Raw genomic sequence first — 27608 nt, 5'->3', positions numbered from 1 at the left:
TCCTCCTGCTCCCCCTCCCCCACGCGCTGACTGCCGCGGCCGCCGCAGGAGCCCAGAGCTCTAGCCGCCCGGCGACTCCCCCTCCCCCTCCCCAGCCCCGCCCCGCCCGGAGCCGGGGCTCCAGAGTCGGAGCCGAGTCTGCGCCTAGGGGTGAGTACGTGGACCCCTCCCCAGCACCCCTTACTTGGCTCCTTGGCTCTCACCACCACCCCGAGCAAGGGAAAAAAAAAGAAAAAAAAAAAAAAGCACCCGGACTCAGCTGCGCGTCCCCTCCCTTCCACCTCCTGCGGGACCCAGAGGTGCCCGGGCCCCACGGGACCCAACGGAGGCACGCTTTGTCCCCAAACCCGCACCATCCCTGGCCAGATGTGAGTCTTCCCACCCCTGTCGGGGCTCCAGATGTGCGCCGTCCTCTGCCCCCGCACCGCCGGGATATCCCAAGGGGTGGGACCCCTCCGTCCCGGCCCTCGGTACCACTCTCGTTCCACCTGCTTCGTCCAGGTGCGCGGCCCCTGCGCGGCCCTCCTCCGGTCCCAGCTGCTCCCCAGCCGCCGGCGCCGCTGAAGGGAACCACCCGCCTCCGCCCCCGAGTTTTGCATTCTAGGGTCGCCAAGTCCGATGCCCTCGGTCTCTTTTTTTTTTATTCTTTCTCTTGTTGCCGGGGACCAAGCTGGCCTCAAACAAGGGGTCCAGGCTCGGGCAAAGGGCAGGGTTCGAGGGTGCTAGCCCCAGGCGGGTGGCTGCCCAGCCCTGGTGAGGACTGATCTGCCGGCTGGAGAGGACGGCCGGCCCGGGGAGCATGTCCTCTCCTGCGCCCCACACAGAGCAGTTCATTCATGAGCCGCCCGGGCCTGCGTTGGAGGGTGCGGTGGGGAGAAGATTCACACGCGAATCCCGAGTAGGCAAAGGCCCTGTTGAGGGGGAGGGGGCGCGCTTTGTCCCTCCGGCCGTCTTGACCGCCTGGTGCGGACTGTCCCATAGCTTGTCGTTGTGTTGCTCAGGGAAAAAAAAAAACAAGGATGCCTGGGAAGTGGGGAAGAGAGGTCAGAGGGGCTGGCTGCCCTTGGAGCTTTGTGCTGCTACCCGCCTTGGTCCCCTGGTCGGAAGTCTGGCGGCCCGTTTGCCCAGAGGGGCTTAGGGCTCTGCTCCCTACCTAGTACCACTCCCTGACCCTGAACCGCCTCCCGGTCTGCAGTAGTCCGGGGTGAATGAGATTGTACCCAACACCTCCTGAAGAGGGGCGCACAGACCTCTGCCTAACAGACAGATAATGAGAGGAGGGGAAGGGGAAAAGGGGAGTGGCTGCCAGGCTCGGGTGGTGGGTATGCTGGCCGCACCTTTGTCCTTCGGGGAACCAGAGGGTCTACGTCCTGGCATGTACCAGGTAGCACATGCTGGGGCCTGCTGTTGAAGTCTTGGCCAGTGAGTGAGCGAGTAGGTGGGTGGGGATGTTTTGAGGCAGAAGATGGGTGATAAGTAGCTAAGAACCCCTTTTTGGCATCGGTACAAATTCCTTCCAAGTACAGCAGAGTAACAGAAAACCGGGTTCAAGTCCCAGCTCTGCTGTTCTTTGAGCTTTGCGACCTTGGCAAGTTACTTAACCCATCTGAACCTCAGTTTCTATCTAAAAGTGTGATTAGTTACTACCACCTCCTCCCGAGGTGCATCTTGGGGATCCAATAGTTTAATGCAGGTAAATAGCCTGGCACTCTGCCTGACAGCTGATCGATTATAATGGGTTCACATCTCTGAACTTCCTGACCTATCAGCCTCCTCTGGAGTCCCACTCCACCTACTGCAGGTGGATGGGGGTACATTCTAGGACTTGGTGACAGAGTCCCTAATATAGAAGAAGCGCCCCCCCCCAGGAGTTCTATTCTATTTCTATTGTGAAATTATATGTTTTATTTTGGTCTTAACCAGCTTTCCTCCACTAAAGCAACCTCTTGGATCTATATCTTATTAATAATAACTGTTTTTGTGTTTGATTTTGTTTGAGATGGGATGTCATTTAGCCCAGACTGGCCTTGAACTCCTAATCTTCTTGCCTCTATCTTCCAGGTGCATGCTTGCCTTCAACAGCTGGTCCTTTCTTTGTGGTGGTTTTTGTTTGTTTGTTTATTTGTTTGCTTGCTTGTTTTAAGAGCTGTGAACTAGAGTTTTGGTGGTTTGTGTTGTTTCATTTTGTTTTTAATTTTATTTAGTCTTTCAAGCAGCCACTGGGCTGAGTTGTCAGCATTTTATAGGTGAAGGGCCTTAGCTGGTTAGGTACCCTTTCCAGAATAAAAGCCAAGGATGTTTCATCTTAGGGCTCTTGGTCTCTTCCCCTGCCTCAGAACTGCATTTCTGAGCCCTGTACTCACATCTTCTCTGCCTCCACACATGGCAGACAAAAGGCAAACCTGTAGATTTAGGGCAGGGCATTCTTCAGAGCCGGTGCTGACAGCCCTCCGAGCCCTGCTAGTAGACTCTCTTATTGGAAGAAGCAGTGAAATGCCTGGGCCCATCTCCGGATCTATCACAGACTGCTGTGTGACCTTCCCCAAGTTATGTGCCATCTCTGTGTCTCAGTGGCCTGTTGGGGTTGTGAGGGGTAACAAATAGTAACATTTGCAAAGTGCTTAGTGAAGTAATGCCTGGAACAGAATAAAAGTAAGACAGGCCAGGTGTGGTGGAGCATACTGGTATCTTGACTTGGAGCCAAGCCTGAGCTATATAGCTAGATTCTGAAGAGATGGGGGAGGGGGGACATACACCTATGCCTTTCTCTGAAGCTTAAGCCATTGGTATTTGTTACAGATTGGAAAACTGAGGCCCAGATGGCATACTACGAGCTAATTTCTTATTCGTTGGCTTTATAAGAGCTCGAAGAAGCCCTAAACTCTACAAGGAAAACAAACAAAAAAAAAACTTCTAACTTATAACATTTTTTATTAGTTTTTATTAGTGAAATGACAGCCTTGATTTGGTTAAGCTAAAATCCCCATCCCTATACAATACCAACTTCAGTATCCAACTAGAGAATTGGGCTCACAGCTGGCCGGGTATGTATGGCTTGGGAGAAACTTTGAGTACTACTCCTATTTCCAAGTATGCTGCCCTCTGCTCAGCTCCCCAGTGCTAGGCTGGGTTTGAAAGCAGTTGGCCTGAATGACACAGCCCAGCAACCCCACCCCTACAGTTAAAAAGCTCGAAGTCATCCTGTCAACCTGCAAAGCCACCAGCCCAGCTCCACCTCTTACCTACCCCATGACCTTGCCTGGCTCCACTCCCTTCTCTGGTCCCTATTTCCTTCCTGTGGATGGGTGATCTGGGTGTGCCTTGCTCGCCTTGGGTGCAGGGAAGGATCTGTGTAGCTCGATCCTGGGGAACTCTCACCCACATTAACAGAGCCACATCTTGTAGAAGCTCCCAGAGTGTCCCATCTTCCTTCAGAGTAGGGAAGACAGGAACAGGAGGATGTCATTAAAAGAGTTTGGACAAGGGGTAGGAACAGGCACTGAAGTTCCTGGACTTCAGAGAAGTTAGAACTGGCGATGTAGCATGGTTGGTAGTATGCTTGCTTAGCATGCATGAAGCCCTAGGTTGGATTCCCAGCCTTTGGGAAGTAGAGACAGGAATTTAAGGTCATCCGCAGCTTCATAACAAGAGTAAAGCCAGTCTGCAATACATGAGATCTTGTCCTGGAGCCTCAGCACCTGTGTGTCTTAATTTATACACGGAGACATACACACAGATGGACACACATTCCTCCACTCAGAGGCCACAAGTCCCTTTATTTCTGCACACTATCATGTAGTTATCTAGCATCCTATGTATCCTATCTAGCAGGCAGACACACATATGACCATATTTACATATCTGAACATATGTCTGGACTGCCCTTTTAGTCACTGGCCCAAAAACAAACAATAAACATTTTATTTATGAAACTTCCATATATGCAATTGATTGTATGTCAGAGACCAGCCTAGGCTACATAAGGAGACCGTGGTGAGGCAAAGACCGTGCCCCTCCACCACTGTGGATACATTTTTACCTCTGTAAGAGCCATGCTGGTGTTTCTTTGTTACAGCCTGGAAGAGTGAGGTCCGGCTCCACCTTCATCTGTTCTCCGCCTATCAGTAAAGCTCCCTTGTGTTCTGAGAAGGGTCCCGGCTTAGGCAGAAGCTGACTTAGGTTTGAATTCCAGCTTCCATGATTTTATTGGTAGTGAGACCTTGTGGGAAAGTACTTAACCCTTTCTGAGCCCTGCACTCACATCTTCAGTGACAGTGATACAACTCACAGGATGGTTTAGGGTTAAATGCAGTCACGTATGTTATTCTTTTGTTTTAAAAGATTTGGTATTGATTTTATGTGTAGAAGGGTTTTTGCCTGCATGTGTCTGTGTACCATGTGGGTGCAATACCAGCAGAGGCCAGAAGAGGGTGTCAGAGCTGGAGCTGGAGTTGTTAGCAGCCATGTGGGCACTGGGAGTTGAATCCCGTTGTCTTCAAGAGAAGCCAGTGCTGTCATCTGCTGAGCCGCTTGGAGCCCCATATATTGTTATTCTTAAAGCAATGGACACTGGATAACTAGTACTTGCTACAGTGATTAAACTCATGTTTAATCATGTTTTTAAAGGCAGCTTTGGGCCGAAAAAAGGGAGCCTGTCTAACACATGCAGGGAGTTATTCTCTGCTCTGTCCTGAACCAGACTTTGCAAAGACTCCTTTGGACCAAGAGAAACACACAAACAATGCCCACATCCTCATAGAGAGCTCCTGGCTTCTGCCCTGTATGATTGGATGTTTGAGTGGGAAGAGGGGACCCCAGAGGTGCTAGGTCACCCTAGGGGGCTGAGGGGCAGACAGTTGCTTCCAACTTGCTAGTCACCTCTCCTAGATTTGTTGTTCTCTCTTTGTGTGGTTGTCTTTCTTCCCTAGGGATCTTACCCCAGGCAGACCGTCCATGTTGTCAGCAGAAGAGCCCCCAGGGACCCCTGAGTAGGGGCGGGGAGAGCTGTGCTGCTGTGGAAGCTGTCTCTGCTGTAGTCACACTTCTTCAGCCTGGGAACCTCCCCAGGGCCCTGCTCAGCTTTGTCCCCAAGCACTTTCAGAGCCCAGGGCTCCAACTGGCTTCCCCTTCCCTCCTTTCCTGCCCTTCATACACTCAGAGCACAAAGGCTGTGTGGCAGGATACCAGGCAGGCACCGGGCAAGACAGTAGTACAGTGGTTGCTGGGGGCCTTCAGAGGCCTCGCCCACTCTTCCCTCTCTTTTGCCAATGGAAAAGCTGGCTGGAGGGCACAGCATTCCCAGCCTGCTCTGCTCCATAGACAGAAGCACAGCATTCTGGGAGTTGTAGTCCTTGCACCCTTGTGTTTTCCCCCTGTTCGGCTAGCTGGAGAGAAGGGAGGAAAGCTGGGTTGGAAATGTGGTGGAGAAAAGCAGGTATGGCAGGGGCCAGCGTTTTGACACAGACCCTGACATGTGGCTCCTTTACCTGCCTTCCAGCCCTGCTCTGCTCTGAGGACACAGGAGCAGCTCTGATGCTGAACATCTGTTTAGAAGGTGGTTATGTGGAGGAAGTTAACAGAATTAAAAACTCTAAGCCCATTTGATCATTCTGGTTCTCTTTTCATATTTTTCACTTGAATGTAGCCAAAGGGCAGAGAAACCTCCCCCCCCCCCCCAGTTCTTCATTCATTTTTTATAGCCACAGAGATTGAATTTAGGGCTTCTTCTGAAATCAGAATGTTGGCTCTGAACTCTTATTCTCTGGCATAGAGACAGGCCTCTATCCATCATTTTAAGATTTATTTCCATTGCTTTCTATGTATGAGTGTTTTGTCTGTATACATACAGACACGTGTGCACCACATGCATGCCTGGTGCCTGCAGAGGTCAGAAGAAGGCATCGTATCCCCTGGAACTGAGACTGTGATGGCCATGAGCCTCCATGTGGGTGCTAGGAACTCTACCCAAGCCCCCAGAAGAGCGACAAAGCTCTTAACTGCTGAGTCACCTTTCCAATGTCCACCCCTCCTCATTTCTCATGCTTAAGAGAAATTCTGTATACGTTGGGGGTGACACTGGGATTAGGATCAGGGTGTGCTGCCCTAACCCAGTGTAGAGTCATAGCCAGAGGGCCATGAAGTAAACCCTCGTGACCCACTCGTCTCTTCTCTAGGCTCTTATTTCTCACGAGCAGAGTTCTAACCAATGAGACAGCTGGTCAACCCTCCCTATACACACCTTGCTAGGCCAGGGTGGGTAGGGGATGAACCCAGCTGACTGACTTGCCCTCTGCCCAGGAGGACCATGCGGCAGTAGCAGCCATGCTGCCGTTCTTGCTGGCCACACTGGGCACCACGGCCCTCAACAGCAGCAACCCAAAGGACTACTGCTACAGTGCCCGGATCCGCAGCACTGTCCTACAGGGCCTGCCCTTCGGGGGCGTCCCCACCGTGCTGGCTCTGGACTTCATGTGCTTCCTTGTGAGTGACCTCATACTGTCCCCCACCCTTGACACCTGGGCCCAGGTCATCCCCGACAGATATCCTCCACTCGGACCCGTGTCCACCTTCCTAGACCCAACCAAGAAAGAGGGACTGCCACTGTCCAACTCCTGTCTATCCGTCCAAGCCAGGGTCCTTTCTTTTAAGTTAAGGTTCTGACCCCTGCCTGTAGACAGCAATTCCACCTGTCCCCCCTTTGCCCTCAGGCCCTGCTGTTCTTATTCTCTATCCTTCGGAAAGTGGCCTGGGACTACGGGCGGCTGGCCTTGGTGACAGATGCAGACAGGTAAGACAGAGCCCGGGCCTGTCTCCCTCCACTCTGCACGCAAATATGTTCCATGTTGCCTTTGGGGAATGCCGGCCTTCTTCCCTACCCTCTGTTGGGGGATGGAGAGGGACTAGTAGACCCTAGGCCAACATGGGGATGGTGTGAGGACCTTTAGTTGGGCCTCTGCCCCACACCGGTCCCCAGGGACTCTCATCTGCTGCACCTAACCCTTTCTGTTCTCTGTCCCCAGGCTCCGCCGGCAGGAGAGGGAGCGAGTGGAACAGGAATAGTATGTGGGGCACCGGCCCCCTCATCCACACTAAACCCGCTTTCCTTTTTCTTCTTTTTCACGCTTCTTCTCTTCTCTTCACGCCAGTTGCTGGTTTTCTCTTTTGCAGTTTTTCTCCTCTGCAGGCTCATGGTTCGGGTTAACGCAGGCGGTGTGCTTTGCAGAGCAGGGGGCTCCTCAACTTGTCTCTGCCCATTCTGGTTCAGTTCCTCCTCTTAGGCTCCCTGCCTAAGAAAACCCCCCTCTGTGTATACCCCTGCATTCCTCTGGGAACTCCCTAGACAATCCCCAGCACAATGTTGCAGAGACAAGATCGGGTGTCACCAACAGCTTCCCATCCCCTAACAGCTAGTTCTTCATGTTTCAGGGTTCCTTGCTCCATCTGGAGGCCTGGGCTGGGCCTTGCCCGGGGAGCACCCCCCATTTATGGCCTTTTTCACTCCTTGTGGTCTCTGTCTGTAGGACTGGAATTGGAGCTGTGGCAGCTAATGGCTCGGGGAAATGGGAGGGGAGGGTCCCGCCCAAGAGACATCTTCCAGTCATGCCACCCTGTGGGTTCTTCTGGTACCTGCTTTCCTTCACTTCCCTTTTGCAGTTGGGGTAATACTGTTTCTGTTGCCCACTCCCCCTGCTGGTCATCTTTTCAACTGCAGGAACCTCTAACATTCTTGCTCCCTCTATTCTGGGCATGATGAAGACACTCTCTCAAATCAGGCCCACTCACCAGTGATCCCTAAAGTAGGCGTGTCCGAGGGAGACGTGGGTAGGGGGAGACCACTCTTGCTTCAGCCTCTGCGCTTTCTGTGCCTTCTTTAGTCCCTCTGGGTGCTCATAGCTGGTCCTCTGAGGCCCACACTTGCTCTCTCACCTGCCTCTGCTCTGTCTCCCCACCCCCAGTGTGGCATCAGCTATGCATGGGGACAGTCATGACCGGTATGAGCGTCTCACCTCCGTCTCCAGCTCTGTCGACTTTGACCAAAGGGACAATGTGAGTGTCGTCCTCCCGATTTCCTTGGGTACATAGCCATAAGGTCAGGGACGTTAGTGTGGACTTCACAGCAGAGGGAGTGACATGCTAAGGTTCAGAGGGCACCAGCAGGTCCAGTGCTCCTGTTGCACAGGCCCAGAGCCTCTAACATTTGTCACTTCCAAACTTTGTCCGCCACGGTAGAATTTGATGCCCACCTCCACTACCGATTAAAACTCCTTTTTTTCTTTGAACATGGCTTTAGAAACTATAATGAGCCTTGAAGGTCTGTGCAATAAAATGTAGACATCATTGATTAAAACTTTCTTTTTCATTGAATGTGGTTTCAGAAACATAATAAGCCTTGAAGATCTATACAATAAGACTTAGACACCATGGTGTTACACAGAGCTTGCAGGCTGGTGTCTGTGCACATAGGGACCTGCTATCTTGCTGGGGGTTCGTGCTGACTGAGCAGCCCCTTCAGACCTAAGGGGCCACAGCAGTCCCTAGACCTCTTTCCATCAGATCAGGTGCCCAGCAGTTTCCTGCCTGGTCCCAGGCAGAGTGCTAATCCTCACACTCTGGGGTGGCCCCAGTCAGTCCCATTTGGGTTAGGGCTCCTGCAGCAGCAGAGATGCCTGTCAGCTTCCTGGGACTCCCAGGGTACGTAGCAAGCTATCCCTGACAGACAGACAGAGGTGTCCAGAGGGAGCTCAGGTAACCAGTCCTGCATCTTGGCCAGAAGGCACACTCTCCCATCCTGTATGAGACCTTTTCTTGGTAGAAGGTAGTGTGGATCATCCTCCTTAGCATCCACCCTGCAGACAGGGCTGCAAAGAGGGCAGGGAGAGACCTGCAGCCCAGGGACGCTTGATTTTGGTCCCTCCAAGGTGGACTAAGAACAGAGTCACCCCTCTGTTTTTGTTAGCTTCGTTAGCCATGATTTTTTTTTGTTTTTGTTTTTGTTTTTTTTGAGACAGGGTTTCTCTGTGTAGCTCTGGCTATCCTGGAGCTCACTTTGTAGACCAGGCTGGCCTCGAACTCAGAAATCCTCCTGCCTCTGCCGCCCAAGTGCTTGGATTAAAGGCGTGCACCACCACCGCCCAGCTTTATTTTGGAGATTTTTTACATTGTGTGTGTGCGTGCGTGTGTGTGTGTGTGTGTGTGTGTGTGTGTGTGTGTGTGTGTGTGCGCCGGTGCACACATGTATACAGAGTGTGTGTGTGTGTGTATGTGTGTGTGTGTGTATGTGTGTGTGTCTGTGTGTGTATATGTGTGTGTGTGTGTGTGTGTGTGTGTGTGTGTGTGTGTGTGTGTGTGCAGGAGCATGCATGCGTGCACCCATGTATACAAGTACATGGAAGGACATCACTCACCTTTGACTGTTGTTCCTCAGGAAGTATCAACCTTGGTTGGTTGGTTGGTTTCTGTTTTGTGTTTCTTTACCCACCATGATGCACAAACACACTCATGCACACCCTAAGCTATGTATATGGAGGCCAGAAGACAGCTTGGGGAGTCAGCTCTCTCCTTCCGCTCTGGTAGATTCCAGAGATCAAGCTCCAGTTCTCAGACTTGGCAGCATGGACCTTTATGAGCCATCTTGACAGGCTCACTGGTTCTTCTGAGATGGGGTCTTTAGCTGGGACCTAAGGCTTCCTAGTAGGCTAACCTGTCTGTCCAGTGAACCCCAGAGATCCCTCTGTCTATGCCTCCCCTAGGCTGGGAGTGTGTACCACCACACCCTGCTTTTTTTCTGTAAGAACCAGAGATTGAACTCTGGTCCTTTGGCTTGCAAGACGAGCACTTTATTAACTGGGCCATCACCCTCGTCCCCACTCATATACTAGTATTTTTTTCAATACTAGAGATAGAAACCAGGATCTCACTCACGTTAGGCAGATGGTCTCCCAGACACATCCGGGTAGTCATGGGATTTTTCTTCAGGTACAAGGGTGGATGTAGGAGCTGTGTCCTCATGATCATAGGCTGGAGATAATTCTGAGAACCTGATAGGTGGAGCTAAAGGGAAGGGTGGGGTTGGTAGTCTGGGATCTCCAGTTGTGGTCCCTCTGTTTCCCCAGGGCTTCTGTTCCTGGCTGACAGCCATCTTCAGGATAAAGTAAGTGAATGGTCTGCAGACTCTAAAGAGAAAGAAACAGAAACCTCAGCACCTGTCACCTCCCTCCAACACCAAGGCCAGCAGCTTTGAGGACCTTAGGGCTCCTAGCCATTGCAGTACCCTGTGCCCTACTGCAAGAGGCCAGGCAGTAAGGGCCCAGCCTTTGCTGAATATCCCCCCTCCCCCTCCGGATGCTTATTCTGACCCACCATCTCCTCCGTGACACCCTGCACGAGGTCAGCATGCCCTCGTCTACCAGCCCTGGCCACAGCTTGATTGAGAGCAGGGGCCCGAGCCCCCCACCTCAGCCTCTATGCAGCCAGCAGGTGGGGGCAGCAGGCCAGCTGGAAGCAGCCAGGCAGCTGCAGGCAGGAGCCAGCAGCCAGCAGGCAGAACTCAGGAGATCGAGCCAGAATCCACAGGCAGGCAGTGAGCGCTGAGAAAGGCAGGAAGTTGGGGCAGGTCAGCACTGGACCCTAACCATGCTCTGGGCCCTTGACCATGGGAGCTCAGCCCTAGTAGCCATAAGGCCCTAGAGGGAGCTGCTGCTGCCCACATCCCAACCTCCACCCATCACATCCCTCCTTCTTGCCCCCTCCCATTGCTGTCTTCCATCTTCCTGGCTTTTTGTCTCCATTCCCAGCCTTTGCTTTCTCTTTCTTCTCTTGCTCTTCTTTTTGCTGCCACTTTGAGGCTCTGTGGATCCCCCTCCTCCATCCCCCTCCTCTACTCCTCTTCCTCCTTTTCTTCCTCCCAATCTTCCTCTTCCTCCCGTTCCTCTTCCTCCTCCTTTTCCTGCTCCTCCCCCTCCTCCTCCTCTTCTTCCCCTTCTTTTCCCCTCTCTCCTTCCTACCTCCCAGGAAATTGGGATGGGAAGTTTTGTCTTAATACCATTGCTGCCCTATCGGGTGGCTGGGGTGGCTGGGGTGGCTGGGGGGCAGGACAGGCCGGTCCCAGCCTTTCCTCTGCTGTTAACCAGCATCTTCTGTCTGCCTCCCGTGGCCTACAGGGACGATGAGATCCGGGACAAGTGTGGGGGCGACGCTGTGCACTACCTGTCCTTCCAAAGACACATCATTGGGTTGCTGGTTGTTGTGGGCGTCCTCTCCGTGGGCATCGTGCTGCCTGTCAACTTCTCAGGGGACCTGCTAGGTCAGTGAGGGCCAGGTGGCTGGAGTACAAGGGGGCAGAGGGCATCCGTTCTGACCCCACCACCATCCCCTTCTTCCCGCCTTCCAGAGAACAATGCCTACAGCTTCGGGAGAACCACCATTGCCAACTTGAAATCAGGGTGAGCCTGGGCAGCTCTGCGGTGGGGTGGGATCTAAGGTAGATGCGAGAGACCAGAGGCTGCAGCGGCAGATGGACACAGCGGAGGTAGACCCTGCTGACGCAGTGGCCCATGTGTCCTATGCTCCCCACAGGAATAACCTCCTCTGGCTGCATACCTCCTTCGCCTTCCTCTACCTGCTGCTCACGGTCTACAGCATGCGAAGACACACCTCTAAAATGCGCTACAAGGAAGATGATCTGGTGAGGAAATGCAGCCTGTCTTGGCTTCACAATCAGCCCTCAGGGTGGCCACTGTGGAGTTGGGCTACCTGGATTCCCTCCTACACATGGGATAAGGGTACCTCTCCAGAGGTCCTAGGAAGGCAATGCCTATGTCTTCCCATGCTGCGCATGGCCCTGGGGAAATGGCCGTGGCTGGTAGTAGTGTCAGATGGTTGCATTGTCATCTCACTTGATAAGGATGGTAGAAATATTCCCTCAGCTTCTATAGCTATTTACCCAGCCTGAGCCAAATGCTAGCCACTGTGCTAGGTCCTCAAGATCCTAAGTGTCACCCACCTGGTGACCCCTGAGGCCCCCTCAAAGAACAGCTACCGCATGGCTCTTCCTTTAGGCTTCTATTACAAACACTCCGCTAAGGCCTGCTTCCACGCCCCCCCGGCCCCTCCCTGTATCCTCTGGCTCATCTGGAGCCCACCCACAGAAAGATAAACCTGCTCCCTTCTTCCCCAGGTCAAGCGGACTCTTTTCATCAATGGAATCTCCAAATATGCAGAGTCAGAAAAAATCAAGAAACATTTTGAGTGAGTAAGCAGCCCGCCCCACCTCAGGCCTGCAGACTCTTTCCTGTCCCTTATCCCCGAGAATATCTTTGCACGTCTGGACTCATACTCAGCAGTCCAGGTACAGGCTGAGGGGAGAGGATCAAGGAAGGCCTCACGTGCCAAGCCAGGCTGGTCTCCCACTTTCACTGAGTGACAGCCAGCCCCTGGGAGAACTGGAGAGGGCTGAGGGAGTCACTCAGGATACAGCCCATGTTTAGCATGTACAGGGCCTTGGGTTTGATCCCTAGCACTTTAAAAAAAAAAAAAAGTTTGCAAATGAGAGAAATAGGAGGGACTCCTGAAGTGCCGCTTGTGACACTTGTCTCCACCTCTTACTTGGACAGGGTCATGGGTGGTTGGCCCAGGGTCCTGAGGTGGCAGCTTCCTCAGAACTACCAGCAGCACTTACTTGGTGCATATGCAGATGTTGTGGGAAAGCTTGTGAACTCTGATAGCATCTGAAGGAGTCTGAGGAGGTTGGTCTTGTTCCTCTCTGGCTCTGCACTTCAGGTGTCTGGATACTGGACAGGCACCTTGGTGCCGAGCCCATGGGGGGAGTCAAGAGCTGCCAGCTGTGGTGGCACACACCTTTAATCCTAACACTTGAGAGTGAAAGGCAGTGGATCTCTGTGAGTTCAAGGCCAGCCTGGTCGATAAGAGAGGTCCAGGATAGCCAGGGTAACAGAGAGAAAGACTGTGTCTTGAAAGAAAGAAAGAGAGAGAGAGAGAAAGAGAGAGAAAGAGAGAGAGAGAGAGAAAAGAAAGGAAGGAAGGAAGAAAGAAGGAAAGAGGGACTGTGGGCTGGTGCGTGCATTAAAGTGCGTTGAGAAAGACATAAAAAAAAAGAAAGAAAGAAGGAAAGAGAGAAAAAAGGAAGGAAGGAAGAAGGAAAGAAAGAAGTAGAGACATAGAGAGATGGTCTGCACACAGAATTAGGGGTCCTTCATACTTTGATTCATTTATTGCCAAACTCTCATCAATTACCATAGCAGAAAGTGAATGAAAACCCATGTTCAAGGGTCACACAATAGTAGGAGCTAGCTATTCAACAGTCTCAACTGAGATCCATCCAAGTCAATCTGTGACCCAGATTAGGAACCAGCCAGTGGCCATGACAAGGGACAAGTTAATCCATGACCCAGATTAGGAGCTAGCCAGGCCATGACAAGGGACATTAGTGGTCTGGATCCCAGCTCAGGGTTCAGATGGATTCAGGTCCCTTCCTTTCTTCCTTCCTTTCTTCCTTCCTTCCTTCCTTCCTTTCTTTTTTTCTTTCTTTCTTTCTTTCATTCATATAGAGTTTATTTAGGGCATGGGAAGGGGAGTTAAGAGGGTAGCAGAGGCAGAGAAAGAGAGGAGAGAGTAGAGAGGTAGGGGCTGGCCATGGCCATGTGGAGAGAGGGGGAAGGGAATGGGGAGCAAGGGGGCAAGCGGCAAGAGAGGCAGGAGTATGAGGGTAATAGCCTTTCTTTTCCTTTTTAGGTTTTACTTATTTTTATTTTATGTGTATGGGTATTTTGACTATGTGTGCCTGTGTACCATGTGGGTGTGGTACCTGTGGAAGCCAGAAGAGGGAGACACATCCCCTGGCTGAGTGACTGTGGGTGTTGGGGATCATGTCTGGTCCTCCGGAAGGTCTTAAACCCTAGCCATCCCTCCAGCCCCACGTTTATTTTTGAGAGGTCCAGGTCTGCTGCTATTGGTCCAAATCAGATTTCAGTTATTGTCCTGGAGCAGATTGGTTTGTCATCCAATCAGCAGTAATACCTCAGCAGGGTCAGAGGGAGTACCTAGTCAGGTCACATTCCAGAGCTCTGTTACAGGGATCTGGAGCTAAACACTGATGAGTAGGTACTCACGCATGTGACGTACACATATCGAACATCTTCTGAATGCAGGGATAGGTATTTTAGAAGCAAGCCCTGCCCTTATACAGCTTACAAAACAGGATGCTCTAGAGAATGATTTGGAGTTCAAGCTTACATAAGGGCACACTAGGTCGAGACTGGGGACATTTTGTCCATGGACAGTTATCAGCTTCCACTGACATGTCCTGATGCAGGCCTCTAAGTGACCTGCCCTGGGCGAGGGCTCAGTATACAGCAGTAAACAAAACCAGAAATTTTCCTTTCATTAGTCTTAGGAGTCAGAGGATGTCACATTGTGGAGGTGCTAAGGTACCATCCTGAGCAAGGAAGGGGGATGTGTGAGAGGGACCTTCACATTTGAACAGAGACCTGAGCACAGCGGAGGAGCGTACCCTCCTGGTCAACTCCCTGATGTGCTTACTGTGTGCTGTGGGAAACCAAAGGCCAGACCAGAGTAAAGTGCTCTGGCTGAGTGCTTCAGGGTTAGTTCTAATTCTGTTCAGGAAAACAGCCTGCGGTTAAAACTCACACTCACTCTAACAGCAGGTGTCAAGAGGATGGACTGGTCTTCTTGGACCCTGGGGCTTTGAGCGGGGTGAGCGTAATGAAGTCCGTCTTTCATCCACCTGCCCGTGCAGCCGACTTTACCGAGCACTTTCTGCGGGCAGGCTGTTAGAGAGGACTCCCCATGTGAGGATTAGCAGCCAGCCCTTGTCCACACTGAGCTCTGGGACAAACACCAGTGACCACTGAGGCTCACGGTCCAGGTCTGGGGACCCTGTGGAGTAGAGGACCGGGACAGAGAGTTAGCTTTAAAGGATCTGCCCTTAGTCCAGCGAGGGTGAGAGCTTGCTCTCCAAAGAGGAAGCTCAAGGAGGCATGAACGATGGAGCTGTGGCCACCTGGCGGGTTCCTTTTCAAGGACCCTGTGCCAGCTTTGACTTTTTCTAAATCCTCATGAGCTTGTTAACGTCCATCTTGCTACTGAGGAGCTTTATCACACACGTCTCGGGTACTTGGTGGCCCTTCATTAGATTTTATTCTGACGTCAAAAAGATGGAAACTCAGGCAGGATTAAGGACTGGATCAGTTTGCACTTAGTTGGAAAGGACACTGCTAGGTGGATCAGCAAGCATTTTGTGAATGCTCTCCGGAGCCACGTGCCAGTGAGGGCACGCCCTATCAGTCCATCTTTTGGGGGTCGGGGTGAAGGTCAGCCCCGGGCCTGGTCACGGCCAGGGTTAGAGGTCAGATTCAGAATCAGTTGCTGTTGCCAAAATTGATTGGAGTAAATCAAGGCCCAGTGTCGGATCCGGACCAGGTCTTCCGCGATCAAGGCAAAGAAAACAGCCTGTAACTAGAAAGAGTTTCTGCGAACCTCGGGTTTACAGCCCTGGACAAGAATCAGACAACAGCCTTGGCCTCCCCAGCTCCACACAGCTGCATCCTCACACACCCTGGGCTCTCATCCCCTGCTCCCTTCACACAGGCCTCATGCACACCTTGTCCCCACTCATGAAAGTTCCGTTCTTGCGGAGCACTGTAGGCTGAGAAGCGGGTAAGCTGGGAATGCTGAAGTGCTGGCGTCCCGGATGAAAGTGAGGGCAGGCATGTGGATGGGACCTACGGGGTGTGACAGCTGCCTTTGTTTCAGGGAGGCCTACCCCAACTGCACAGTTCTGGAAGCCCGGCCCTGTTACAACGTGGCTCGTCTTATGTTCCTTGACGCCGAGAGGTACCAGGTTGGGCATGGGGAGGGTGCCACCCAGGGTCCGCTGCTCATCGTGGAGGAGGAATCTGGGCCTCCTTGTGGGAACAGGGCTCCAGTGGGAGCATTTTGAATATGACTAGACCTTGGGAGTCTCGGGTGCTTCCAAGGCCTGGAGCTTAGTGTATGTTGCGAGAGGGTAGGGTTCACAGTCCCTTCCTGGTTAAGGACTTAACTCTCTTCAGCTATAATACAAGAAATTGATGGCAGAAAAATTGGCTATCCAGAAATGAGCAAAGAGTCCCTTGGATGGAACTGTGGCTAAACAACCACACTAACGGACAGCCCCTGCCCTTGGGGACCGAGCCAAAGCAAGCCTTGTCCATTCCCAAGCCCTTTCCAGCTGAGAAAATTTTACATGACCTCAGGCCTGTAGGCACATAAATAGGAATACAAGCCGAACATTAATGAGAGTAAGACATAAGATTTCTTTTAGCCCAGTGAGTGGTACACACCTTTGGTCCAACACTCGGGAGGCAGAGGCAAGCAGATTTCTGAGTCCAGGGCCAGCCTGATCTACAGATGGAGTTTCAGGGTAGCCAAGGCTACATAGAGGAAACACTGTCCCACCCCCGTCCCTCAGAAGAAAAGAAAGAAATTTTAAAAACTTCCTGGGGCTGGCAGGCTGGCTGAGTTGGCAAAGAACTTGCTTAAGGTCATTCCCCAGCACCCACGTAAAAACATCGTGTGCCATAACAGACACTGTGACCAGAGTGTTGGTGAGGCACAGACAAGGGATCCTACCTCAGAGGAGCTGGGCATCCAGAATGAGGATTGCACCTCCGGCCTCCTCAAGTGTGTATGCGTGTTTGTACACATGCTCATTTTGCACACAGGCACTCATTTTTAAAACATTCCTTAGTCCTCATATAACCTTTTTTTTTAAGCATTTATTTATGTCTATGAATGTCACTGTCTTCAGACACACAGAAAGAGGCATCAGATCCCATTACAGATGGTTGTGAGCCACCACGTGGTTGCTGGGAATTGAACCCAGGACCTCTGGAAGAGCAGCCAGTGCTCTTAATCACTGAGCTATCTCTCCAACCCCCCTCATATAATCTTAATATTTATTATTTAATGAAAAGACCTGGCTGGGAAAAATGGGTCAGTGGCTGCAGCATTTGTCATACAAGAGTAAGGACCTGTGTTGGGGTCCCCACCTCTCCTGTAACCGGCAATCTCCACATGTACCTAGAACCCTGGTGTGCTGGGGCAGAGACAGGCAATCCCTGAGAGTCGTTTGGCCCAGCCAGATTTATGCGCTCCAGATTCACTGAAAGGTAGAGGCAGGTGGCTCTGACTTAGGGCCAGCCTGGCTTATGTAGTGAGTTCCAAGACAGCCAGGACTGTGCAACAAGACCCTGTTTCAAAAACAGAACAAAACCAAACAAACAAAATCTTAACTTATAGAACAATCAAGGAACACATCCCACGCCAACCTTGTACACACATACATATACACTTGCGCACACACATGAACACCCAATGCACGCACATAGCACACAGAAGACGAAAGCATACGCCCAAGGTGAATGTGTATGTCGTACACAATACCAAAGAGAAATGACAATAGGAAAACATTAACTCTTTGTTTCCCATAATTAAACCATCATTTTCTGCAAGAGCTTTGTATATATGGCAAAATCACTGCAACTCATCAACACAGTCTTGACCCTGAGCCAGAACGGTTCTGTCAACAGTTGCTGGCTTGGCGGCCTAGGCCACACAAACTGCAGGCTGTGTGTTCAGAACCAAGGCTGCCATGCAGTTTCTTGCTGCAATACAGGCAGGCTCTGCCAGAAGCACCTCAGATTCACGATGTGTTTATTTTGAATTGATCTTTGCTTGTTGCACCTTCAGAAACATTTGACTGTTGCCTGATTTTTTTCCATGACCCTCACGTTCAGTTATGCAATCCCACATTGTGGTCCTGCAGTTTAAGGAGCTTCGGGTTCTTCATGTCGCTCCCCGCCCCAAGCTCGGTTTCCTTCCCCACCTCCCAGCCAGCCCCACACAATGAGCAGCAGGTGACTGGCCCCCCATCCCACAGGAAGAAGGCTGAGCGGGGAAAACTCTACTTCACAAACCTGCAGAGCAAGGAAAATGTACCTGCCATGATCAACCCCAAACCGTGCGGCCACCTCTGCTGCTGTGTGGTTCGAGGCTGCGAGCAGGTACCGTGTGGGCTGGCTGCTGGGTGCCCGGTGTCCCCGGCAAGGCTGGGAGCTCTGGGCAGGCCTCAATAGACATGGATGTCCCAGGGTAGTCACAATCCCTGCCCCAGGACAAGCAAGTGTGGTAGACAGACCCACGGCTAAAGAGACTCCCTGAGAAAGAAGACATGGGCCCCAGCAGGCCTCCAACTGCCTCTGCAGCCCATGAAACCCCAAATCTCTCTTTAAATACTTCTTTATTTTTATGTGGGGAGGGTGTACCGTGGGGCATGTGTGAAAGTTAAACAGCAGCTTGTGATAGCCAGTTCTCTCCACCATGTGTTCAAACTCTGGTCATCAGGCTTGGTGGCAAGCTCCTTTTATTCACTGAGCCATCTTGTCAGCCTGTGAAGCCCCTGTTCTCACTGTTCTGCTAGTCATGTTTGTGATAACTTTTAAAAACCATAGATTAGGCAAGCATAGCAGGGGGCTGGGGGTGTCTTTCAGTGCTGGCTTAGCATATACAAGGCCATGAGTTTGATCAGCCATGGCACATGTCTGTAATGCCAACGCTCAGGAGACTCAGGCAGGAGGAGCGGACGTTCAGGGTCATCCTCTGCTTTTCTTTTTTTCTTTAAGATTTATTTATTTTATTTATATGAGTCCACTGTAGATGTCTTCAGACACACCAGAAGAGGGCATCAGATCCCATTACAGATGGTTGGGAGCTACCATGTGGTTGCTGAAAATTGAACTCAGGACCTCTGGAAGAGCAGCCAGTGCTCTTAACTGCCGAGCCGTCTCTCCAGCCCCTACACTTTTTTTAAAGATTTATTTTTATTTATTTTATGTGTATGAGTACACTGTAGCATAGTACAGATGGCTGTGAGCTATCATGTGTGTGGCTGCTGGGAATTGAACTCAGGACCTCTGCCAGCCCGCTTGCTCTTGCCCCTCTCGCTCCAGCCCCGCCCCTCTCGCTCTGGCCCCATCCCACTCACTCCGGCATAATTCACTGTAGCTGTCTTCAGACACACCAGAAGAGGGCATCAGATCTCATTATGGGTGGTTGTGAGCCACCATGTGGTTGCTAGGATTCGAATTCAGGACCTTCGGAAGAACAGTCAGTGCTCTTACCCACTGAGCCATCTTGCCAGCCCCCAGCCCCTCCACTTTTAATAAGTTCATTAGTTACCCTGCTTCTTGGCTGCCCCATCATGCCCACCTTGTGAGGTTAGAACAAGGACAGAGTGACTCATATATAGAAAAAGCTTCAGGGAGCCTGGGCTGATCCCAGCCGGCCACTGCTGTTGGTGCCTCCCAGCTCTGAGCAGAGCCCCGGCCCTGCCGCTTGCAGGTGGAGGCCATTGAGTACTACACAAAGCTGGAGCAGAGGCTGAAGGAAGACTACAGGCGGGAGAAGGAGAAAGTGAACGAGAAACCTCTGGGCATGGCCTTTGTCACCTTCCACAATGAGACCATCACAGCCATGTGAGCTCCCCACCCCCACCCCGCCTGTCACCCCTGGGCCTCTCCCTCTCACAGGGCCCTGTACTCCCCTCCCCACTGTGGACCCCAGCTGGGGCTGAAGTAACCAGTCCCTGTTCCCCCCAGCATCCTCAAGGACTTCAACGTGTGCAAATGCCAGGGCTGTGCCTGCCGTGGGGAACCACGGGCCTCCTCCTGCAGTGAGGCGCTGCATATCTCCAACTGGACCGTGACCTACGCCCCTGACCCTCAGAACATCTACTGGTGAGCCATGGGGCTGGAATGGGGTTTCTTACAGACTGAGGGGCTGTTTCCAGGAGCGTGGGGAGAGGGTGGATGTGGCCAGTCTTCAGAGTGACCCCTCCCCCACTTCCCCAGGGAACACCTCTCCATCCGAGGTGTCGTCTGGTGGCTGCGCTGCCTGGTCATCAATGTGGTCCTCTTCATCCTGCTCTTCTTCCTCACCACCCCGGCCATCATCATCACCACCATGGACAAGTTCAACGTTACCAAGCCAGTGGAGTACCTCAATGTGAGGCCCGTGCCCTCCCAGCCCTCCATGATGTGCCATGAGCATTAGTGCCAGGCAGCATCCCCCTCATCCCTAGCATAGTTCTGATTCTGGGTGCGCCAGCCTAGCCCTTCCAGGATGCTTTCTAAGGACAAGAGAGCTGCTATCCCAACCCACCATCCCCTGCTGTCAGAAAAGGCCACCCTTGGGTTTATATTTCCTAGACACAAACACACACACACACACCCCAGGAGGGTACATAACCTTGGGTAAGCTCCCTTTTCTCCTCTCTGAAAAATGGAAGGTCTAAACTGGCCCCTTGCTGTTCATGTGTACATTCAGAGCCTCTTGTTGACATGGAGCTCCAGGCTGCTCAGATGACTGTAGGGTGCACCCATGGCCGCTTGGCCTCCTCTGCCCTCCTGCCATGTTCAGAGTATGCTTCTTTCAGCTCAGCACTCAGAAATACTGTAGATAAGATGCAGACCCCAGTCCAAACCAAATCCCCACTGCTCTCTAGCTGGCCAAGCTGGCCAGACTCTGCTTCCTCGGTTGACGCATTGGGAAAATGAGCCAGTTTAGTATGTAGGACATGCACAAGTGCTTGGCACACAGTAGGTGTGCAGCAGATGCTCACCATCAACATCATTCACCCGGAAATCGTTCCCACAACCCTAGCCTCGGTCCCCACCCAGCCCTCCAAGTGTCGCGAGCTTTTAGACCCGCCCACCTGTCCATCAGTGCTTGAGACTTCCTGTCCCCCACAGAACCCCATCATCACCCAGTTCTTCCCTACACTACTGCTGTGGTGCTTCTCGGCCCTGCTCCCCACCATTGTCTACTACTCTGCTTTCTTCGAAGCACACTGGACGCGGTGAGCTGCCCACACTCCACCCACGTGTCTCTGGGCAGCCCTTTGCTCTGAAGGTTCCCTGCCCTGGGCCCTGTCCCCTCCCCTTGAGAAGTCTCTACCACCCAGAGGAGCCTCCCGGGGCACTGTCCCAGTGTGGGCTGGCCTGCTGTGACCTCTGCCTCTCTGCCGCTACCCTCCTAGCTCCGGGGAGAACAGAACAACCATGCACAAGTGCTACACCTTCCTCATCTTCATGGTGCTGCTTCTGCCCTCGCTGGGGCTGAGCAGGTGAGCATCAGAGAACCGGTGGGGAGCCAGGGTGGGAAGAGCTACCGGGCCAGAGGCCTGCCTGTCCCAGGGTGGGAAGAGCTACCGGGCCAGAGGCCTGCCTGTCCCAGGGTGGGAAGAGCTACTGGGCCAGAGGCCTGCCTGTCCCAGGGTGGGAAGAGCTACCGGGTCAGAGGCCTACCCGTCCCAGGCTTCCAGAGAGGCTCATGGCAGACCCCCTGCGTGGGTGCCCTGCTCCATGCCGGCTCCCATCCTTCTTTCCACAGCCTAGACCTCTTCTTCCGCTGGCTCTTTGACAAGAAATTCCTGGCCGAAGCAGCTATTCGGTTTGAGTGAGTGACCAGGACACTTGGGGAAAGAGAAAAATAACAAGGGTGGATGTCACCAAGCTTCCAGCTGTAAGGGGTGGGGTTAACATCATGAGTCTCCTGGGTTATCCAAAAGACAGCCCGCAGGGTATTGGGTATGGACTTGGATGAAGTGTGTTGGGGCTCTTGATCGGGAGTGCACCTGAACAGCTGAGCCCATGCTCGAGATATATTTAAGTCTTCAGAGCTCACATTTGGGGGTTCTGAAGGACTAGGGCCCTAATTCTAGGGCTGCTGTAGGAGTCTTGAATTTCTCCAAGGAAATGGGGGAAGTATTTGTAGTGGGGACTTGCTCATTATTTGGGGGTGACTTGGGGACTCCCAGAGTATCCCTGAGGGTCACTAGAACCCACCCCATACCTTTATCTCTTCGAGATAAAGGTATGCTAAGGTAGCAGATGAGGACCCTGTTAGGGACTAGCTCGGATACATACTGTGGCTCTCACGGGCTCAAGCTCCAGGGTGTTGATGGAGTTGTCTGTGATCATCTTGGACCTAGGGACTCTCTAGGGGTTCTTGTCACACCCCCACACACACACACACCAAAGATGCCTGAGGGTTTCTAACACTAGTAGGGAAGGAGTCTAAAGCTCTCTCTATTGTGGGAGAATCAGAGTCGCAAAACTTACCCAGTTTGCTGGGCCTTACATCCCTGGAGGTCTCTGAGAGTACCATTGAGATTCTGTGGAGGTCTCAGCAATTATTTGCTGCACATACTGGTGGCCTTTTGTAGCCTTGGACTCCCTCCCTGGATGTTCTCAGGGCATGCCATCTAGGTAGGTCTCTGGGCTGGCTTTGAATTTTTATATTCTGGGGTTCATACTGTGGAAAGACTAGGGCACAGGTATTGGGGGTCTAAGCTAGGGGTGTACACGTAGAGGAGGCAACAGAGGGTGAGAGCATGGGGTGCTGCCCTGCTAGTGGTGGGCAGACAGCTACCAGGTCACCCCAAAGGTGCAGTGCTGGAGCACCTGCTGCCCCTAGGTGTGTGTTCCTGCCCGACAACGGCGCTTTCTTCGTGAACTACGTCATTGCCTCAGCCTTTATCGGTAACGCCATGGACCTGCTGCGCATCCCAGGCCTACTCATGTATATGATCCGGCTCTGCCTGGCGCGCTCCGCAGCTGAAAGACGCAACGTGAAGCGGGTATGGCCGCCTAGGGCAGCGGCAACACGCACAGCGCCCTCTGGTGGCCTAACGAGAAACAGCAGCAGTCAGGCTCGGGTGGTGGGCAGAAGGACGCTGGGACTTAGGGACTTTAATTCCCATCTGAAGCCTCAGTTTTCCCATACATGTAGCTATGGGTGGACATAGGTGATCAGGAGGTCCTTGAGTTCTGAGAGCATAGTGTTAATGTGCTTGGAATTGGGAGAGGTGTAGCTCCCTTGATCTAGGGTCCCTCTGCCCAATCATTCCACAAGAGGGCGCTGGAGAACCTATCCCCTACCTAGTACGCTCAACTTTTGCCCCCACCTGCCCATGTCCCATCACTGCCCTGCCTGGCCTCCCTCTCAGCCACAGCCCCCTTCTCCCACCTGCTTTGCTGTCCCCTGCACCACCCCCACATTTAGGTCCCTCACTCCCGATGGCTTCATCCCCAGCCCTAGAGTTCCTGGCCACCTCCTGCCTGCCCTGCATCCCTGCAGCCTGTCCCCTCCACCCTGAGCCACCCTCCTGCCCATGTCCCCCCCAGCATCAGGCCTACGAGTTCCAGTTTGGCGCAGCCTACGCTTGGATGATGTGCGTCTTCACGGTGGTCATGACCTACAGTATCACCTGCCCCATCATCGTGCCCTTCGGTAGGCACCGCCGCGCCGGGACCTGGGCCCTGCTCGGGGGAACCCAGGGCCTCACCCGCTCCACTCTAGTAAGGCAGGCCGCCCTGATTGGACAGGGCCCCGGCTGGGAGACCGGCCCCTCGGGCCTCCCGCCTGGTTCCTGGCTCAGTCTAGGGCCAGGCCTTGGGGAAGAGGGAGAGAGCAGTTCTATCAAGATTTGGCCCAACTAACACGCCTGGTCTCTCTGGGTCAGGCCACCCACCTCAGCAGTGTTTCCTGGCATTGAGGCCTTTCTTAGGGTATACATGAACACACCTCCCCCTGAGTGGTAACACAGATACACACATTCCTATACCAACATCTACACTTATACACAGATTTCAAAATTCGAGAAAAACCCCTTGGATTCCAGAGTGGGCTAGGTCCTTGCGCCTCATGGACGTGTCCTAGTGCAGGCAACCCATGTAGCTTGAGCAGGTTTCTCTTCCTCTTAGAAGGTGTTCAGCTAAGTTTCTCATCCACCATGATCCCTCAATAGCCTCTACCTTCCCCAGTAGCATCCTAACTCCCTACCCACCCTCTGTGGCTGTTGAAGACTCCAGACTCTGAAACTAACCTCCTTGCCCTTGGTTAAAGCTCCCTCTGTTTCTGGAAGTAGAACCTGTCCTTTAGATTACCCTCAACTATTTAGGAATGGGGGGCAGGGGGTGTAGAAAACCGTAAGATGGGTTTCAAAGACTTCTCACTCATCTAAAGGAATGGCTCTCTTTGGTGGTCATCATGGGGGAAGGGGAGGCTGCCGGGGTGAAGGGACTGACGTGGGAGAAGCTGCAGCTTCCAGTTCTGGCAGGACAGGGAGCACTGCCCTGTCCTGGAGCTGAGGGAAGGGACAAGACAGGAGCAGAGAGCACTTCAGCCATCTCAGGAGGCCAGGCCCGCCTGTGGTCCACACACGAGGCCTGTGGGCGCTGGTTCCGAGGTCAGGGCCGTTGGCTTTCCTCAGGGCTCATGTACATGCTGCTGAAACACCTGGTAGACAGGTACAATCTCTACTACGCCTACCTGCCGGCCAAACTGGACAAGAAGATCCACTCGGGGGCTGTGAACCAGGTGGTGGCGGCGCCCATCCTCTGTCTCTTCTGGCTGCTCTTCTTCTCCACCATGCGCACGGGTGAGTGCCACCATCCCGCGTGGGTCCGGTGGCAGGGACGGAAGGGCCGCATGGTACAGAATGCCAAGAAGGGTCTTGGTGAGGTTGTAAGGATGGGATGAAGGAGTCGAGGTAGTGAGCCCCTTGGAGGAAGAGGCAGTAACCCCGTTGTCCTCCCCAACCCAGGGTTCCTAGCCCCCACGTCTATGTTCACCTTCGTCGTTCTGGTAATCACCATCGTCATCTGTCTCTGCCATGTCTGCTTCGGACACTTCAAATACCTCAGTGCCCACAACTACAAGGTATGGGGCAGGAGAAAGGTGGTGGAGTATGGCTGAGGGTGAATGTTTTCTGTGAGGGTGACGTACATGGACAAGGGGGGCAAGGATGTTGGGGCATGATCAGAGCTAAAGATGGGAATGTTTCCTCTCCTCTCCATGGACCCCTTAAGATTGAACACACAGAGACAGATGCCGTGAGTTCCAGAAGTAATGGACGGCCCCCCACTGCTGGCGCTGTCCCCAAATCTGCGGTGAGTGTCTTACTCCACAGCCTAGGGTTAGGGGGGAGGGCAGGGGAAAAGGCTTTGACCTGCAGAGACTCAATGCCGGTAGTCCTCCGCAAAAGCTAGCCTGTACCGGGTCTCATGGTAGTGGATACCAGAACTCCTCCCATTCTGTCACCCGGGGCACTGCCCACTATGCCGCCTCCACCTACCCACCCATAATGGACAGCTAGTCACCTTACCTCTATTCCTTTCCCTTCAGAAATACATCGCTCAGGTGCTGCAGGACTCAGAGGGGGACGGGGACGGAGATGGGGCTCCTGGGAGCTCAGGTGATGAGCCTCCATCATCTTCCTCCCAAGACGAGGAGTTGCTGATGCCACCTGATGGCCTCACGGACACAGACTTCCAGTCATGCGAGGACAGCCTCATAGAGAATGAGATTCACCAGTAAGGGGAGGGAGGGGCCCTGGAGGCCACGCCCTGCCCCTCCCCCATCCCCACGGACACTAAAAAACAAAAACGCTAATAATTTATTAGAACTAAAGCCCCCTCCTCCTACCCCATCCTCTGCTTTCATTAAGGTATTTAAACCTGGGGATTTCACCATTCTCTCCCACCATGGAGGGAGAGAGGGAGCCCCCAACCTCAGTGAGGACAGCCCCGAGCAGGCCCCGGGGCAAAGAGGGGTGTGGAGGGAATTCCCCAGATCAGCCTCACCACCCAGTAGTGTGGCCAGGAAAGGGTTAATGAGAGCCAAGGTGGGTACCTGGAGCCATGGCTGGAGGCCTGGGGAAAAGAGCTCAGGAGCTGCCTCCCAGTCTTTCCTCCCCTTCACTGCCCCTGGATCTGGGCCTCCAGGGATGTGGAACCTGCAGCCCTCCGGGATGCAGGAGAAGGGAGGGGTGCACAATGGGGGGAAGAGTCAGGCTGGAGACTGGGTTGACCCCGGGGGGAGGGGGGTATGGCTGACACTGGAAAATGGGGTTTTGCACTGGGTTTGTTGGTTTTTTGTTTTTGTTTTCCTTTAAAATAAAAACAAAAGCTGTGAGTTTGTGTCTGATTGGAGGTCCCACCCTGAAACCTCATCCTCTGTCCTCCCAGGACATGTTTGTAGTCCCTGAGTGAGGTTCAGCTGTGTTAAAGGGGGTCATCAGGAAGAGGCTCTGTGCTCGGGTCGCCTCATACCAGCCCCGTGCTCTGAACTCCCCAAGAGTTCCTAAGAGACAAAGGTCAGGAGAGAAAAGCTGTAAAATCATTGCTTCAAGGGGGCTTAGGAAGAGGGCCCTCCCTAGCACCTCGGGGTGGCCCTCCTCAGCCCCATACGTCTTCGGGGCTGCCCATTCTCCAGCTATCCCAGCTCTTCTCAAGACTTGGGGCTTTTCTATAGGCCACTCAGCAAGGGCACTGCCATGTATATACCCACACTGCACTGTGTGCAGCAGGCGCCAGAAAGCCTCTGGACTTGTTTCCTCATTGAATCAGGATTGCATGGCCAGTAACCTTTAAAGCCAGCCCCACATACTGTCTGTTCCCCAGCCTCCACTGACCAGTTTGCCATCCTGTTTGTTTGGGACAGGGTTTTTCTGTGTGGTTCTGGCTGTCCTAGAATTCACTCTGTAGACCAGGCTAGCTTCAAAGAGATTCCTCTGCCTATGCCTCCTAAATGTGGGATTAAAGGCATATACCACCACTGCCTGGCGAGTTTTCAACCCTTCAACAGAAAATGAGAAAATAAGTTGTAGCTTACCCAGAAAGAAGAGTCCAGGAGGTGAAGGAGAAAAAAAATCTATACATAGGCAGGGCTGCAGAGGTGGCTCAGAGGTTAAGAACACTGACTGTTCTTCCAATAGGTTCTGAGTTCAATTCCCACCAACCACATGGTGGCTCACAACCACCTGTAGTGGGATCCGATGCCCTCTTCTGGTGTGTCTGAAGACAGCTACAGTGTACTTCTATATATAAAATAATTCTTTAAGAGAAAAATACAGATGCCAAAAAGCCAGCAGAGAAAGCAAGAGGGCAGCCAGTGGAGGGCACAAAGACCCCAGTGAAGGTGTCACCAGGGGCAGGAGCCAGGTCCCTTCCTAGCAGTGGTGATGTTGCCTATGCCACAGGTACACAGACATAACAGAAAGAGTAGCCTTGGCCCACTCTTCATGTAAACTCGGATCTGAAGCCTTCGGGAAGCTAAACTCCCAGGTGGCATCTCTCCAAGTATTGGAGCTAGGGCAGCTGCTGACCAAGCCCAGGATTGGGGGCAGGGTGCCAGCTCCCAGATGGGTAGAAACTGAGGAGCCAGAGTGAGCATTTTCTTCAGTACTCCTAAGCATGTCCTCTGTGTGGGTGAGCAGGCCTTACCTTACCATACCTTACCTGGAAAATCCTATTGTCTGCCCTGTGAGATCTGGACAGACCCAGCCCTGACCTCGGCCACCTGCACAGCATGGCTCCCCGCACTAAGGTGGGGATGGGGTTCTCCTGGCTCTACCATGGGGAGTCTCCTGGCGCGGGGGGTGGGGGTGGGGAGGGGGTGCTCATGTTCTAATGCTTACGGATAGAAAATGAGGCAAAACTCAAACAGCCCACGCAGCAAGGGTGTTGAGG

The 27608-nt window shown here is 52.9% G+C and overlaps 1 protein-coding gene across 4 annotated transcripts; it reads left to right on the top strand.

The window, feature by feature from the left end:
- The first annotated feature begins 10 nt into the window (after positions 1–10).
- Positions 11–26052, top strand: Tmem63b (transmembrane protein 63B). 4 transcript variants are annotated; one of them, XM_031346854.1, is made up of 24 exons: positions 12–150; positions 6298–6480; positions 6708–6787; positions 7020–7058; positions 7956–8046; positions 10113–10150; positions 11160–11302; positions 11390–11441; positions 11575–11683; positions 12176–12246; positions 15790–15870; positions 17957–18080; positions 19417–19550; positions 19674–19811; positions 19926–20079; positions 20826–20932; positions 21113–21199; positions 21466–21531; positions 22552–22714; positions 23262–23367; positions 24350–24517; positions 24683–24798; positions 24948–25028; positions 25264–26052. In XM_031346854.1, exons 2-24 carry the CDS (start codon positions 6322–6324, stop codon positions 25453–25455), a joined length of 2499 nt encoding a protein of 832 aa, XP_031202714.1. In that variant the 5' UTR covers positions 12–150; positions 6298–6321; the 3' UTR covers positions 25456–26052. The 4 variants fall into 4 exon arrangements, with proteins under 4 accessions (XP_031202717.1, XP_031202714.1, XP_031202716.1 ...); XM_031346855.1 differs by lacking the exon at positions 12–150 and adding an exon at positions 226–368; XM_031346856.1 differs by lacking the exon at positions 7020–7058.
- Positions 26053–27608: the final 1556 nt, after the last annotated feature.

This window comes from Mastomys coucha, unplaced genomic scaffold (genome assembly GCF_008632895.1).
Source record: "Mastomys coucha isolate ucsf_1 unplaced genomic scaffold, UCSF_Mcou_1 pScaffold3, whole genome shotgun sequence".
Classification (NCBI taxonomy): domain Eukaryota; kingdom Metazoa; phylum Chordata; class Mammalia; order Rodentia; family Muridae; genus Mastomys; species Mastomys coucha.
This window is presented reverse-complemented; position numbering and strand designations above follow the sequence as displayed.